Source organism: Aspergillus nomiae (assembly GCF_001204775.2).
Source record: "Aspergillus nomiae NRRL 13137 chromosome Unknown contig00282, whole genome shotgun sequence".
NCBI lineage: Eukaryota > Fungi > Ascomycota > Eurotiomycetes > Eurotiales > Aspergillaceae > Aspergillus > Aspergillus nomiae.
The window spans coordinates 1-14338 of NW_015378337.1; the positions used below are offsets into that span (position 1 = coordinate 1).

At 50.2% G+C, this 14338-nt stretch overlaps 5 protein-coding genes across 5 annotated transcripts; 2 read left to right on the forward strand and 3 right to left on the reverse strand.

Annotated features, from left to right (window-relative positions):
• On the forward strand, positions 1-1411 carry ANOM_009046 (uncharacterized protein; the record flags this gene model as incomplete). Its single annotated transcript, XM_015554302.1, has 2 exons — positions 1-431; positions 469-1411. Coding segments are annotated over 2 exons (1374 nt in total), but the record flags the coding sequence as incomplete, so codon positions are not given.
• A 413-nt stretch (positions 1412-1824) lies between these two features.
• Positions 1825-4663, reverse strand: ANOM_009047 (Kha1p; the record flags this gene model as incomplete). Its single annotated transcript, XM_015554303.1, has 7 exons — positions 1825-2393; positions 2453-2703; positions 2778-3325; positions 3377-3621; positions 3651-4038; positions 4087-4503; positions 4559-4663. 7 exons carry the CDS (start codon positions 4661-4663, stop codon positions 1825-1827), a joined length of 2523 nt encoding a protein of 840 aa, XP_015404159.1.
• Positions 4664-5788: 1125 nt separating this feature from the next.
• ANOM_009048 (arrestin (or S-antigen), N-terminal domain protein) lies at positions 5789-6946 on the reverse strand (the record flags this gene model as incomplete). The annotated part of the gene is made up of 1 exon (XM_015554304.1): positions 5789-6946. One exon carries the CDS (start codon positions 6944-6946, stop codon positions 5789-5791), a length of 1158 nt encoding a protein of 385 aa, XP_015404160.1.
• A 4216-nt stretch (positions 6947-11162) lies between these two features.
• ANOM_009049 (uncharacterized protein) lies at positions 11163-11838 on the forward strand (the record flags this gene model as incomplete). The annotated part of the gene is made up of 2 exons (XM_015554305.1): positions 11163-11229; positions 11447-11838. The coding sequence occupies 2 exons, from the start codon at positions 11163-11165 to the stop codon at positions 11836-11838; spliced, it is 459 nt and encodes a 152-aa protein (XP_015404161.1).
• A 1355-nt stretch (positions 11839-13193) lies between these two features.
• Positions 13194-13799, reverse strand: ANOM_009050 (uncharacterized protein; the record flags this gene model as incomplete). Its single annotated transcript, XM_015554306.1, has 1 exon — positions 13194-13799. The coding sequence occupies one exon, from the start codon at positions 13797-13799 to the stop codon at positions 13194-13196; it is 606 nt and encodes a 201-aa protein (XP_015404171.1).
• Between the last annotated feature and the right edge of the window lie 539 nt (positions 13800-14338).

A 14338-nucleotide genomic window follows, 5' to 3' on the forward strand; every position in this document is an offset into this window, starting at 1 on the left:
GATGGAAAGGAGCGTATCCTACTCGACTTCGTCGAGGGCGACAAGGAAAACCCCTTCAACTGGGACCCCCGGTACAAGGCCTTCATCTCGGTGCTCCTCTGTCTCATGACGCTCTTCATCGGTCTCGCAACCACCGCCTACAGTTCCGGTATCGACCGCATGACAAAAGACCTCGGCGTGTCCACCATCCTAGGCCAGCTGGGTCTCTTCACCTTCAACTTCACCTGTGCCCTCGCCCCCCTCTTCCTGGCCCCCTTCTGCGAGCTCGCCGGCCGCCGCGTCATCTACGTCGGCGCCTACATCTGCTTCGGCCTGATGTTCATCGGCCTCGCGCTGGGCAAGAACATCGCCACCATCCTCGTCTGCCGCGCCCTCCTCGGCCTCTTCGGCTGCGTCGGCACCATCCTCGTCGGCGGCACCTTCGGCGACATGTACCGCCCTGAAGAGCGCGCCATCCCCCATGGCCAGCTTCTCCTACATCGCCATCCTGGGCACCGTCGGCGCCCCCATCTACGCCGGCTTCATCGACCAAGCCCTGGGCTGGCGCTGGGTGGAAGGCATCCAGGGGCTCGCCAACATCCCGCTCGCCATCGTCTGCTTCTTCTGCCTCCGCGAGACACGCGGCAGCGTCGCCCTCGGCAAACGCGCAGACCTCATCCGCCGGCAAACCGGCGACGAGCGCTACGTAGCCGCCACCGACCTCGAAGCCCCGGACATCAAAACCATGCTCTACAACTCGTCCATCAAGGCCGGCAAGATGCTCGTCACCGAGCCCGTGGTCTTCGCCTTCGGCCTCTGGATCGCATTCGCCTGGTTCCTCGCCTTCCTCTTCCTGTCCGTGATCCCGATCACCTTCCAGGAGAAGAAAGGCTGGGGCGAGGGCGTGTCGGGACTTCCCTACATCTCACTGTGTCTGGGGACGACGATCGGCTTCGGGCTGAACTTCCTACAGATCCGGAAATACAACTCGATTGTCGCGCAGAACGGGACCGCGCCGCCCGAGGCACGACTATACGGCGCCCTCTTCGGGGCCGTTTGGCTCCCCGTCGGGCTGTTCATCTACAGCTTCACGCAGTACGCGTTCCTGCACTGGATCGGGCCCTTCATCGCCCTCGTCCTCATCACCATCGGCATCTTCTTCATCTTCGAGTCGTGCTACTCGTTTACCTCCGACTGCTATGGCGAGTCGTCGTCGTCCGCTATCGCCGGTCAGGGCTTCATGCGGAATACCCTCGGCGCGGTGTCGCCGCTTTTCGCGTCCCAGTTCTTTCATAACGTGGGGAGCCAGTATGCCGGGCTTATCCTGGCTTTGGTGGCGACGTTTTTGACGTTCATTCCGTATGTGCTGTTCTGGTGGGGTCCCGCCCTCAGGAAGAGGTCGAGGTTGGCTTCTACCAATACGGGGTTTTAGGTGAGCTGGGCTCGCTGTGGGAAAGGGGTGATTTGGGTTGTTTTGTTGTGGGATGATTAATGTAGATATGTTGATGTGATTGTAGATACATCGTTGGATATGATTATGATTGTGTAATAATAGTCATCATTTATGGAAAAGTACATATTTTGTTTGAGTGGGTGCTGTGTCTGTAGATCTTGTCTTTTTTTGTGGAGGGACGTGTGTCGAGAGGCCATGCGTTCTACAAGACTTGTTACATTACCGATCGACGTTGGAGGAGCCGGTGAGCGTTTAAGATACGGAGAGTTAATGGATCCGAATGGAAGTTCAGGGGTCGATCATTGAGACAAAACTAAATAACACCAAACACTGCCAGGCATATACAAAACCAGGTTCTAGGGTATATATGTACTGTTCATGCCAAAAGGCCTTTACCGGCCACCCACAGCACCCACACGAGCTTGTAGCACAAGAACATCACCCACGATACGATTCTCGGTACGAACCATCGCCTGTGCGACCGGTCCCAGAACCCGGCTGGCTTCGGCGCCAACCTCTTCCTGCGAGGATGAAGAGGGGCCGCTGAGATCCACTCGATTGTTGCCTCGTCCCACCACGACGATGTTCCCGGCCTTTTGCGGAACCTTACCCATCTCTTCTTTCACGGCAGTGACCGCGACACCCACAGCGTCGGTGCTGCCTCGTGATGGGCTGACACGTTTGAAGACGACCCGAGAGCTCAGCTCTTCAGAAAGGGAGTCCTTCATGGCGCTGAAGAAGATAGAATCTGACTCTGATCCCTGGAGGGCGCTTGAGACCTGACTGGAAGACTTGTCCTGCGTGCTGCTACTTGGCGCACTCTGGCCCACCTCTGGAGCCTGAGGTGGAGACGGCGCCACATCGATGTGAATAATCGTGGCGGTAACCTGGTCATTCTGGGCGAGTTGCATCACAAAGCGCAGCGCGAATCGATCATCGTCTCCGCCAAAGAAAGGCAACACTATGTGGTGAGCACGTGCAGCGGCTGGGGGGCACTGTTCCACACGGAGCTGCGCACACTCATGGCGCTGAACGATCGTTTCTTAAAAAGAGATTTACGAGTCTGACGACTATAGATACTTCGTTCGATCAGAACCCCAACGCTGGATGAAGACTGGCGCATCACGTTGGATACGAAGTCGGTGTACGGGCCATTCGCGAAGCGGCTCGCTTCATCAATACCGAGCCCGGTTTGATGCTCGCTCATGCCACCCGTCTCACTCCACGGAATGAGAAGAAGGTCACTAGACTCCTCGCGCGCCATTCGACGACTGTGTCGGCATAGGAATGCTCTGGCACCACGGAGACGCCCGCCATGATCGACATATCATGCCACTGGCCAAACGCACGAAACGTGTTGATCACTGGGTCCCACAGCGTATATTCCTCGATTTCCGATACTTTCATGACGCTGGAATCACGATCCGTTAGTTCCATCAACCGAACCCCATGCACCTGGAGCGCAGGGGCGTCCTCGACCTCGGTGGCAGCCAGCTCTTCAGCCGCTGGCTCCGGGGACATTGTTTGGGACTTTCTCTGGTCTGGATGCGTTTTGGGGAGAGGAGGCTGAGCAAGACGGCTAGGCCCGAGGAGGGCGGCTAATGTGCAAATACTGGATAGACCATCAAGCCGCAAGTAAACCAGCAGTCTTCGAACAGTTGTACCTTGAAGCTCTTCTTTGGCCAGCGCCACGCTGTTACCGCGCGAATCGGATTGGATGGGGTTTCCGTTCCAGTCAATCTCACCGCGGCGCCAGCGGTCAACCTTGATTTGGTACCACTTCGGATACAGAGCCGTGGTCAGCGGGGTTGTGACGAAAGTCGTAACTAGCGCCATGACCACGAACATGGTGAAGGTACGGGTGCTCAGGATATTGGCTTGTAGACCGATATTCTAAATCGCGTTAGCGAAGGATTGGCGGGGCTGATCTGAAGGAGAACACACCAAGACAATCAGTTCGACAAGACCTTTGCAACTCATCAACACACCGATGGAGAAGCTCTCCCGCCAGAGAAGGCCGCAAAGTCTGGACGCCAATGCGCCCCCAACGACCTTGGCGACAAATGCGATCGCGATCACGGCGACCACGTATCCCCATACCGTCCCAGTATCAAGCAGTCCCAGGTTGGTTTGGAGGCCAGATAAGGTGAAATACAGGGGCAAAAAAGCGCCGCGACCAGATCTTCGATCTTCTCCGTGAGTTTGATGGCGAACCCACCCTCGTGAGGACAGAGGAGACCAATGAGAAATCCACCGAAGATCGCGTGGACCCCGATCACTTGGGTGAAGAAGGAGGAAGCCAAAGCGATCAGAAGAGTCACCGCTACCACCGATTGGCTCGGGCCTTTCTGCAGGCTTCCCGTCTTCTTGAGAAAATGCAAGAACACCGGTCGGAAGAGAAGGAACAAAAAGAGAACGTATCCCACACAAACGAGCAGAACCCAAAGAGCTGTTAGTCCAGACCCCGCGTTCACCAGAGCGACACAGAGGGCGAGGAGAATCCAGCCAACGACGTCGTTGCCGACACCCGCAGACAACACGATCACACCGACGTTGGTGCCGAGGAGTTTCAACTCCGTTAGGATTCGACATAGAACGGGGAATGCCTGGGATAATTACTAAGCGGGCCTTGGGAAATGACGCGTGGAACCTACAGTGATAGCCATGGCAATACCGATAAAGAGCAGATAGGTACCGAAATTAATCGGGACCGTACCGGGCTCATTACGAAAGGTGTTGTACAGGCCGTAGGAGATGGCGCATCCAAAGCCGAACGGCAGGATCATTCCCGCGGCCGACACACTGGCCGCCACGCGCCAATTGCTAAACAAAAAGCGGAGGTCGGTTTCGAGGCCGACGAGGAACAGAAATAGAATGAGACCAAGGTTGGCCACCAGGTTGAGATTGGGGATCGAAGCATCCGGGAAAATGGCTTCTGTAAAGCCTGGGATGCGACCCATGACCGATGGACCCAGTATGACACCGCCGATAACTTCGGCGATGACACGAGGCTGGCGAATCTTGGACAGCGGCCAGTGCAGCGCCCGACACAAGATGATGATAATGCTGGCCTAATGATGGTTGGACATCGCAGTTCAGGGGTAAGGCGCTTCAGACTTGCCTTACCTGAATGATGAAGATCACGATGGGGTTTTTCTTGTCATAGTGCGATGGATTCCCACCTTCCAAGATGCCGCCTTGAGGGGTTACGCGAGTCGCATCATCGGCCATGGTGGAGAGTGATGGCACAGCAATGCCGACAGTTAATCCCTCTCGCGGCCGCCTTGTCGACAACAATCAATGGGGAAGGGTTCGGAACAACAAAGTCAAGATATAAAATGGGGTAAAGAGTCCAGCGAAAGAGAATGGAAAAGAGGGAGGAAAGCAGTTGGGTTGGCGACAAACAAAGAAATCGCAGGACGACTCGATACGGTAAAAGCGATGCCAAGAATATCACCCACGTGGGTCTTCAAATCCGGGGGATCCAGTCAGGTGATCCTGGAGAGGTTGGCAGGATGGACGACTTGGAGTACTTACTAGAAAAACTTTTCCCAGATATCCCACCTGGGCTCATGCCACTGCACAATTGACTGGACCTGAAGAAAGTGAGTAGTAAAGGACAGAAAAAGAAAGTGGAAGAGGGAGAGATATCTTGTCAGCATCGGCCAAGACGAGACCAGACAAGACCACGGCATGTCACGAGCCTGGAACCCAACCGTTCTCGGGGAAAAACTGCCAGCGCGGGAGGCGGGGGCCTTGCGTCCAATCACCCCTCGTCATGTGCCGCGACCCAATCAATTGTGTCCAAGCCATTGCGTCGGCGTCAACCCTGGTCCATAAAGCTACTTACTATGTATGGCGCTCAGATCAAAGAGACTCAGACACGAAACTACCCAAATATACTTTCCAAACTCGAGATCATGCGCCCTCCCCAGGGATTGGCAATCTCTCACATGCGATCCCAAACGTGACTTGTTGATATTTACCATGTGGAAATTCGTGTAATTAACTTGAAAAAAAAAGTATACAGAAAGCCATCTTGAACGCCATGCAAAAGCGGTGTAAAGCTGATCCACGTCATGGGGGAGAAGTACAAAGGAATCCATCCCGAAATCATCGCTCGAATAATGTCGCTCGCTCAGATACTGAATCCAGATGATCTCTTTCCTTTTCTCTCCTTTATTCATTGACTCGGCTGTTCTATCTAATAATCGATATGTGCTTGGGCCTCCCTGTGGCGAATAGGATGGTGTACAAACCTACATATATTCACAGTCACGTTCGCCCTCAAGAAGAACTTTGGAAGATGTGTACAGGGAGCGAGGATAGCTTGAACCATCGGTGGCGTATGGTGTGCTAATTTCCGCCTTGTTTCATCGCGATTTCGGTCGTCTGCAGCTCGTTATAGAGTGGAGGTTGTGTGAGAGGCTGGGATCTTGGCAAGGAAGTGACCTGGATTGGCAGGCGGAGGGACATGTGCGAAGTCAACAGACTGGCGTTCGGTGTGTGGTAGCATATGCTCAGATCCAACGCATATGTCCGCGAGATCAAACATGAGTGGAAGGTGGGCACAAATGCTTTCGTCCGTGGCAGTGTGATGGGGACAATCACTGCAGCTGTGTAATACGTGCCTCTATCCTCTGTGGGTGAGGTTGTAGGGAATGGTTCGGTCCGAGTCAAGTCCACCCAAGCGCCCTTCTCCGACAATTGGACACCGGCGTGCTTGATCCAAGTCATTGATGAAACGCATAGTGACGATAGCGAAACAGAGGTTGTGTAGTGGTGCCTTCCGAGGTAGTCGACGTAAGACGGACTTGGGAAGTCAGCCCATGGTGTGATCGTGTAAAATGTGGAAACACTGAGCTTACTGCTCAAGGACCCCAACCTAGGGGGCGGCTCATCTCCGACCGGGTCAAATCGCAGATAAACCGTAGTCATAGTGCAGACACTCGCTGTAGATGGAGAACCAGGTGGACAAAGTCGAAGGGGACTTGGCTGGGACGCGGTAACCAGAAGTGAGCCTCGCTTTGTTCTTGTAACGCCCGTTTTGATATCCTTCACATTTTGCATACAATAATCGTTCCCGTCATCCTTTACCACCAGCGGTGGCTCTTCTTGTACCACCGGAATGATTCGCACTTTTTTCGCGACTACCTTCAAAGTTTCCTTAGCATTTTCGTTACTCAAAGATCTTCTCGTCAGGGAAGTTCGGATCCGATAAGAGATGCGGCACAGTTCAGACGACATATCATCAAGCAAAGAGCGGCCATCGCTGGCAAGCATAATATCTCCTAGGCTCGGGGGTGGCAAAGTGTGAGCACGCCCAACATGTATATTGCTTGTGGCGTGATCACACGTAGGAGAGAGGAGTCGCTCTGGAACAACGAAAATGAAGGGAAACCTGTAGACTTGGCCAGGCACGAACGTACGCGGCGTAGGATATTCGACATCTCCAATGGGCTGGTGAAGCTCAAGAAAGGTATGGCAGGCCTTTGCTGGACTCGGGAGTGCCATTACTTGCGATTGTTGCGTTTCTGAAAGTCCTGTCACTCTTGTATTAACGTCGTGACGATTAGATGTCACCCAATGTTGTTAATGCCAAAGAGAAGAAGCGAACAAGTCGAGGAGGGGAAAAAGAAAGGAAAAGGAAGAAAGAAAGAAAGATCATGTACGAAAGAAACGGTGTGAAGTTACCTTCAAATATGATATCCAACTTATCGAAGCTTGTCTCACAGTCAACGCTGATGGAGACAGCTCCTTCAATTATATCCCCAGTTGTATAGGAATTTGGGCAGTGCTCGGTTTGACCGGCGAGTTCGATATGTACATCTGGACGAGCATTCCACCCCAAGGACTGCAACGTAGTGGCAGCGCGCATCTGGACAGATGGAGCAATCATGTTGATATCAATATGGCACCAGGAACAAACTAATGGGGAGTGGTTTGTATAGTTCACACATAAAGGGATCACGACCCAGTTGAAGATATATGTACGATCTAGTTGTCAAGGCTTCTAGGAGACATAATCATCGAATAAATGATGCGAGATCGGCGTGGACCTTTTAGACCTGCATATTCCTCGTGAATGTCCAGGTAGTGACCAATTGGTCATGCTGTTGACCAAAGAGATGGTCTTCATCTTTGCCTTTGGGACCAATGAGATGCACGAATTGTCGTTCTTTAATAAATACGAGCAACACAACAAGGTAATATGAAAGGAAAAACTCCTATTCAGTGACCTGCTAAGGTATATTAGGCATAACATCAGGAACGATTGATACTACTTCAAGAAGTTACACGGAGGGTAGTCGTCTGTCCCGTTTAGGAAGTTGGTGGGAGTGGGGCGGCGGCGTGACTACAAGGTATAGAACCAATTTTTAAAGAGTCCTTCTTTTTAATAGTATTCGCCACTTCCCCGAAAGTTTCACTAAGTGCAAAAACTACAAGGCTTCAAGCATATGTGGAGTTGAATATTGCTCAGTAGCTTGGAAGTTGAGGACCGCGAGTGGTGGTCACATACTAATGCTATCCATATTTTCGGCCGTATTATGAAGCGTGGAACTGTCTAAGCCAGGTGTAGGCTGCCACGGAAGAAAAATAATTTTCTGAACACTTCAGCACCATTCGTGGCCACTCTCACACTGGCAATCTCTGATCGTAAAGAAAGGCTTCCGGAGAAAGAGGAAATGGGTCTACCTCAGTTCACTATGGACACTCAAGCATGCGTAACGCCCTGTTCTTGAAATCGGGCAGGTACTCTTTTAAATACATCACAATCCAGAAGGGACAGTCAGAGAATCATAAGGAGATGAGACACGCTGTTTCAGAAAGCTTTCGAGTACTCCCAAGAGTGTGAAGCAGATGTTTATTTGGTTCTACGCATGAGAACAAGTGGATTGATATATACGCTTGCGTCAAAGACCCCAGACTGGCCCCCGTCAGCAGAAAGCTTGGTATGCGTTGATGCGATTCCCAATCGTTCATATTCGCCCTTCCATCGTCCCTGTTTCGTGTTTCTGACACATGACAGAGTATGACATATCCTAGGCCGATAAACATTACGATGAAGGGATTATCTAAAAGGTTTGCCGGTGGACTGCGGGGGGGAAAGCTCTCCTCCAAAGAAGCTCGTATCGGAACATTGTCGATAGATCACATCCTGTGAAATACACAGCAGACTTGTTTGGATCCAAAAACGGTGGGAGGGGTACTAAGGCTTTCCGAAATTGGTCATTCGGAACCTTTTACTCTCAAATTGTACTCAAAAATATCTGGGAGGAATAGAAAGAGCCCGGGTGAAATAGTTACATATACCAGATATCAGATATCAATTGTCCATTCATAGCCCTACCTCTACGTGACGCCAGGATTGACGATGTAGATCCCAGGATCTATGACTAGTCGTCTTAGAAACATGCTGACGGCTCCTAGCAACTAGCTTTGCTTTATTGTTGATTCATAGTCTCTCCCAGCTGCCCTGGTAGCTATGTAACATACAAATATAAATACGGGTTGATGCGTTCCTCACTTCCAGATATTTAAGCTGCTCCTCCCAGAACTGCCTCCTTTTGCTCTGGGTCGTTGCAACCAACTGATAGTTCTAATAGCTGTTCTGTATATTGGAGGGCTCTGGCAGCACAAGGACTCTACTCGTCCTGCAGGGGTAGAGACTCCCGCAGGATTTGCGGACTTCTGTAGGGTGACGAACTCTCGCAGGACTGGTTGCAGTTCTCGGTGTAGTGAGTGGCTTTCCTGAGGACTAAGGACCCTGGCAGACTGGGCTTCTCGGACAATTCCGGGCAGTACCATCCACAGTACTTCACTAGACATAGCGAAGACGTTGCCTAGTCTTGCGGAGACTGTGACTCCCTCTATCTCCGCTAAATAGAACCTCCCCAGAACGATACTATGTACTGCATTTTGAGAACAGAAAGGTGATGTGGTGCTTGAAAAACTAGGTAGGCAGTGTATTCTGCGCCGAAGATCACACTATTGAACTTTGGTCTCCATATTCCTCTTAATAGTACATGCGGTAGGTCGGCAAATAACATTCCTGATCTAAGTTCAGCCGTACTGATCAGCGGTTGCCTGCGGACAGAATATAGTCAAAAAATTGACACACCCCCAACTCTTTTCTCTACGGAGTTCCGTACATAGCTCAACACGTACGAAATAGGAAGGAGGGCAGTCAATCACTGGTTATTAAATCTTGAGGCTTGCATTGTTTTCATCTAGTTATTTTGTGTAACTAGTCCTGCTTCATCCACTCTCCCTAGCAGAGACTGTGCTGTGACAGCCATTTCGAGGTGAGGCTGCAGATCGATCCACACGGACTTGCCAATAATATGGGATGATGCAGTTACCCTATTACACTAGTTACTAGGGAAATATAAAGAGTCAGCCTGATCCTTGAGCCCCAAGGTCTTCTCAAAACTCTTTAAAGATTCATATTCTAAACATTCAGCTCTGTGTACCTCTCTTAGTTGACAGTTTTACAATGAAGCTTTCTACTATTGCACTTTTGATCACGAATGTGTCTGCAGCGACGCTTAGTGTCTGGCCGAGCCAAGATTTCCAAGGACAACCATCAGAATATGTTAGTGGAAGAAAACTGAAGTTATCCATGAATCAATCTTATACTAACAGCTTTATTTTTGCAGTCTACCAAGTAGGAATGATACTTGCTAGTTTTGCATGAAGTTGCATATTCACTAACCTTTTTATTAGTGGCTGTTTTGCCTTGAGCGCCACTCATTTTTCTTATAAGTGGACTGTTGAACCAAATGAGACATGCTGTCTATCGCTTAGAATATCAGATGACGCAGTAAGTTTCTGCCGATTTTGAACATTCAAACATCCTGATAGATTAACCGCATTATAGGAGGTCACACACACCTGTGGCAATGATGCCAGCGATCCAGATATTCCTTTTAACCAGGGAGCCATCATTTGTCAACAGCATTAGTCTAGGAGAGGGGATAGCGGAGGATGTTGGGTTCCAGTTTTGGTGCATTTGAACTTGATCGAGCCAAGTGTAGATATCTTTTCGTTGCTTGGTTGCCTTGCGCCAGCATATGATTGGTCTTTGTCACCGATTGACGCACTGGTTGGTACCATATTATACAACATAACTCCGTATACAAATACGAGCGAGCTGGCTCATCACAGTTGGAGGGCAGGTGGGTCCTGAACACTAGTGCAACGCCATTTAAGAGCTAAGAAAGTGCATAGAAAAAGGTCAACTACCGCAAGATATATATTAGATTTTGTATACTATGCTGTCCTCTAATTTCTCTGCCTACGTATGAATCTTACTTCTATACTGTATTTCTAGATTGAACTACTTAAACTGCTTGAATTGAGCGAATTGCGTGAAATGTTTAGACTACTTAAATTGCGTTACCTGCGTGAATTGCTTGAATTGTGTGCATTGCGTGCATTACATGTATTGCGTGAATCGCTTAAACTGCATAATATAAGAATAAAAATAGTTCAAGCACCAGCAAACTAAACCTTTTGCAGGTTGCTAATGCCGTACTCTCGGCTTAGTAGAGTATTACGCTCCAGACGGCTTGAGCAGTGATCCTTGATCGAGTGGCCTCGATCTTTCCAGCCACCCAAGAGGGGCTGGAATTCCCTCAGAATCCAAGCCTGCTTCTTAGATCCACTGCGTTCGCGGTGTCAAGACTGGACAGGTAACACCAAAGTCAGAATGGGTCGTGCAAATCAAATGACATTGCGACTACAAGTCCCCACGGCAATGAATTTGGCGCAGGTTATGGGAGCCTGGATCAAATGTAAGTTTCACAACCGGATGGCCCTACAAACGTGCAACTTCATTGGCAACTTCCCCAAGGACAGGAGGAAATAGAACTGGGCTAATCGTAGATAGCCTCGATAAACTATAACTCGGTGTCATGATACCTCGAAGCGAGACAAGTTAACACAATTTTAGGTTCTGTGGGAAATACCATGGGCTACTATGTAGTGGTCATTGAAGCTGAATATATGCAGTCCTGAAGGCCTGCATGAAAATCATGATCTTACCAAGCACGCGTCCTTCCCGACCCTACCAGTTCTGTATCTATCGAGTCAACGGCAATACTGAAACCTTGCTCGCCGCAGTTGAATACAAACCTCCCTATAAACTATCAGTTGAAGGCCTCCGTGTCGGGCTTCGAACGATCAACCTCTATCGTGAAACCCTCGAACCCGACACCATTCCTCCTGATGGCCCAGGCAAATTAGTATACAATGCGATGCGGCTTAGCGGATCGATGACTGTACGGGAATACCACGTAATGATTCAGGAAGGGCTCGAATACTCGTACTTGACTATGGGACTCGGAAATCTAACAGCTGTGGGGTCCCCTATGACAGCCCAGGCACCCTTTATTACATTCTAACTGAACTGAAAACCCTTTACAACACCTGATAGGCATCTACATGCCTGATGATTCCAACGCTATGAGGTGCCGCCTCGTTACGATGGGCTTCAATGCACTTGGTCATCCCATACGCAATGTTAGGAAAAGGGACCTGAGTGGCCAGGTTGTCCCTATAGAAGGAAGACAGCGCAAGCGACTCCGTGGTTCTTCGGTGAGACCCACTGGAATTAGCTACCTCATGGAGGTACCGGCGGCACAGGGTGTCGAAGAGGTCAGCAAATGGGTCTTATCCTTCCAAGGTCTGCCAGTCCCCGATATCTCTCATGCGCGATTTTCATGCACGGCCACTGGAAGAGCTCCCGGTCTAGGCCAGCATCGAGTTTGTCCTTGACGAAGACCAGTAGGGTACAAGGCGTTGGGCGAGCCAGCTCCTTGTACTCGTCACCGTAAATTAATCCCCAACCAGCTGTCTAAACGGTGAGATCGAGGTGTATACTACCCACATGTTATGGCCCGGCCCTAGGAAAGCTTGATCTCAATCACCCTCCATCGCGGCAGACGGTAAATGGTGCTACGAACAATCCTCTGCATTAGCTTTAGCTAAAAGTCGATTTGAGTTCAAAAGCCTATCAGTTCGCTCTATTTAGCCTATTATCGGAGCCACTCTCATTACCGTCCTACGTAAGGAAACCTCTCAGTTGTTCTCTATCCTTGACGCTCCGCCGATTTCGGAGCGATTTGTATGTACCAATATTCGCGAGTCGGGATTTGATTCGATCCCAAGAACCCCGCTTCGCGAGAGAGTACTGAGACTTAGATATGGTACATGTTATAGCGTGGGGATTGGTTCTCCACAGTGGATATCTTGAGTAGTCCGTGCTGAAAGTTTCAAGTGCTTGCAATAAGCATTCTGTCGGTTCTCTCACCATTTCAGTACTCCTCTTTTGTTGCTTCTCTACAATGCTACGGAACAGAAAAGTGGGCCACAAAGCTTACTTCAGTAGTTTTGAAAGAAATATTTTGGCTCATAGTATATATTTCAAGGCTGTAGTCCAGCTTCAACACCAAGATAATTATACATGAACCACAAGAAAGGAAATATGCTTAGGTATATACATAGAAATGAAAGTGGGCGTGACACAATTCGCTTCGTGAAATCGTAATGTGTGATCACAGTTGAAGCATAATCGAACCGATTATGTTCAGCGTCTAGTTGATAGACATGCAAGTGCTAAAACTTGGGCAAATAGGAGGAGAAGGACGTCTATGTTCGCAAGGATGGCTTGACATCGCCGTTGTAAATGCAGAGGTATCATGAGGAGGTCGTAAGATTGACGAATGTTTGTGTTATGCAACAAAGGCCCCAGAATTTGTCAGCTAGCCATTGCCTGCACGGATTGATTGGATGACGACCACAGTCGGGTAAAGGCAAACTTTGTGGTAGGTTTGCGACGTTTCGTTGTGACTGATGGCGTTTTGTAGAAGGCATTGGGTTGTCTCGCTGACAAGTCACAGCTGCTATCGTTCTTGGAGCTGATGCGCATCAGTTGCGGCGCCGTATTGGTATTGTCGGTCTCTTGAACTTGACTGGCTGCACGACGCTTGATCATTCCTTTGACAGCCTTGGTGATCTGTTCCCGGATCATAGGGCTGGGAGGAGCGTCTTCGTCGTCTCCAAAGATCTCGTCCTCGTCGTCACTTTCTTCTAGCTGGAATGATGCCATGGCCTTCCGTGCATCCTCTTGTGCAGCTTCTATTGAGCGGCGGAGAAGTCGTTGGTGGCCTAAGCAACGACGCAAGTCGGGACTCTTGGCTGCGGCTTCTCTTTCAAGTTTGTCCCGCGATAACACTGCCATGCGACAGGGGAGGGGCGAGGCCGACCGACGAGCGATAGGAGGAATACGAGAGATCGCGTTTGTGCGGACATGGCGCACGAAGAAGGCGGAGGGTTTGGCGAGGGTTTCGAGAGGCCCAGACATACTGACACTTGGGTATGCGCAGTATATGCAAAGTTAACTCTACTTTGTCTATGAGAATAACGAAGGTTGATATTTCCGTTTTTCCCCTGAGGACCAGGGGCACGGCCAGGGGATTTATAGAAGGATTCATGGCTGCAAGATGTCAAAAGTCAATGAATAAACTTTGATATCATGCTCAGACTTTCCTGCCCCGTCTATGGCATGACTGGAGCGTTCCAGGCCATTGCCACCAATTGTTAGCGGCTCCAAGGATTCTCTCAAGTAGAGTAAGGCTGGATTTTAGCCACGAAACTTAATTTGAGCTTTCTCAGTTCGACAGATTTCCCCAGATTGGCCTGGGTTTGCAGGCCAGCGGACTTGGCCGCCAGTGTGGCGAACGGAACGCTGGTTGTGGTGTCATAGACTTGGCCTCGTCACCCACTCGCTACAGGCCACTCTGCTGCCACCCCTCATAGCCAGTGGATATTCTTTACCTCATGCAGATCTTGCATGCCTCGTGTGAGTTGGGCAGCTTCCTGATGAGGAAGTAGACAGCATCG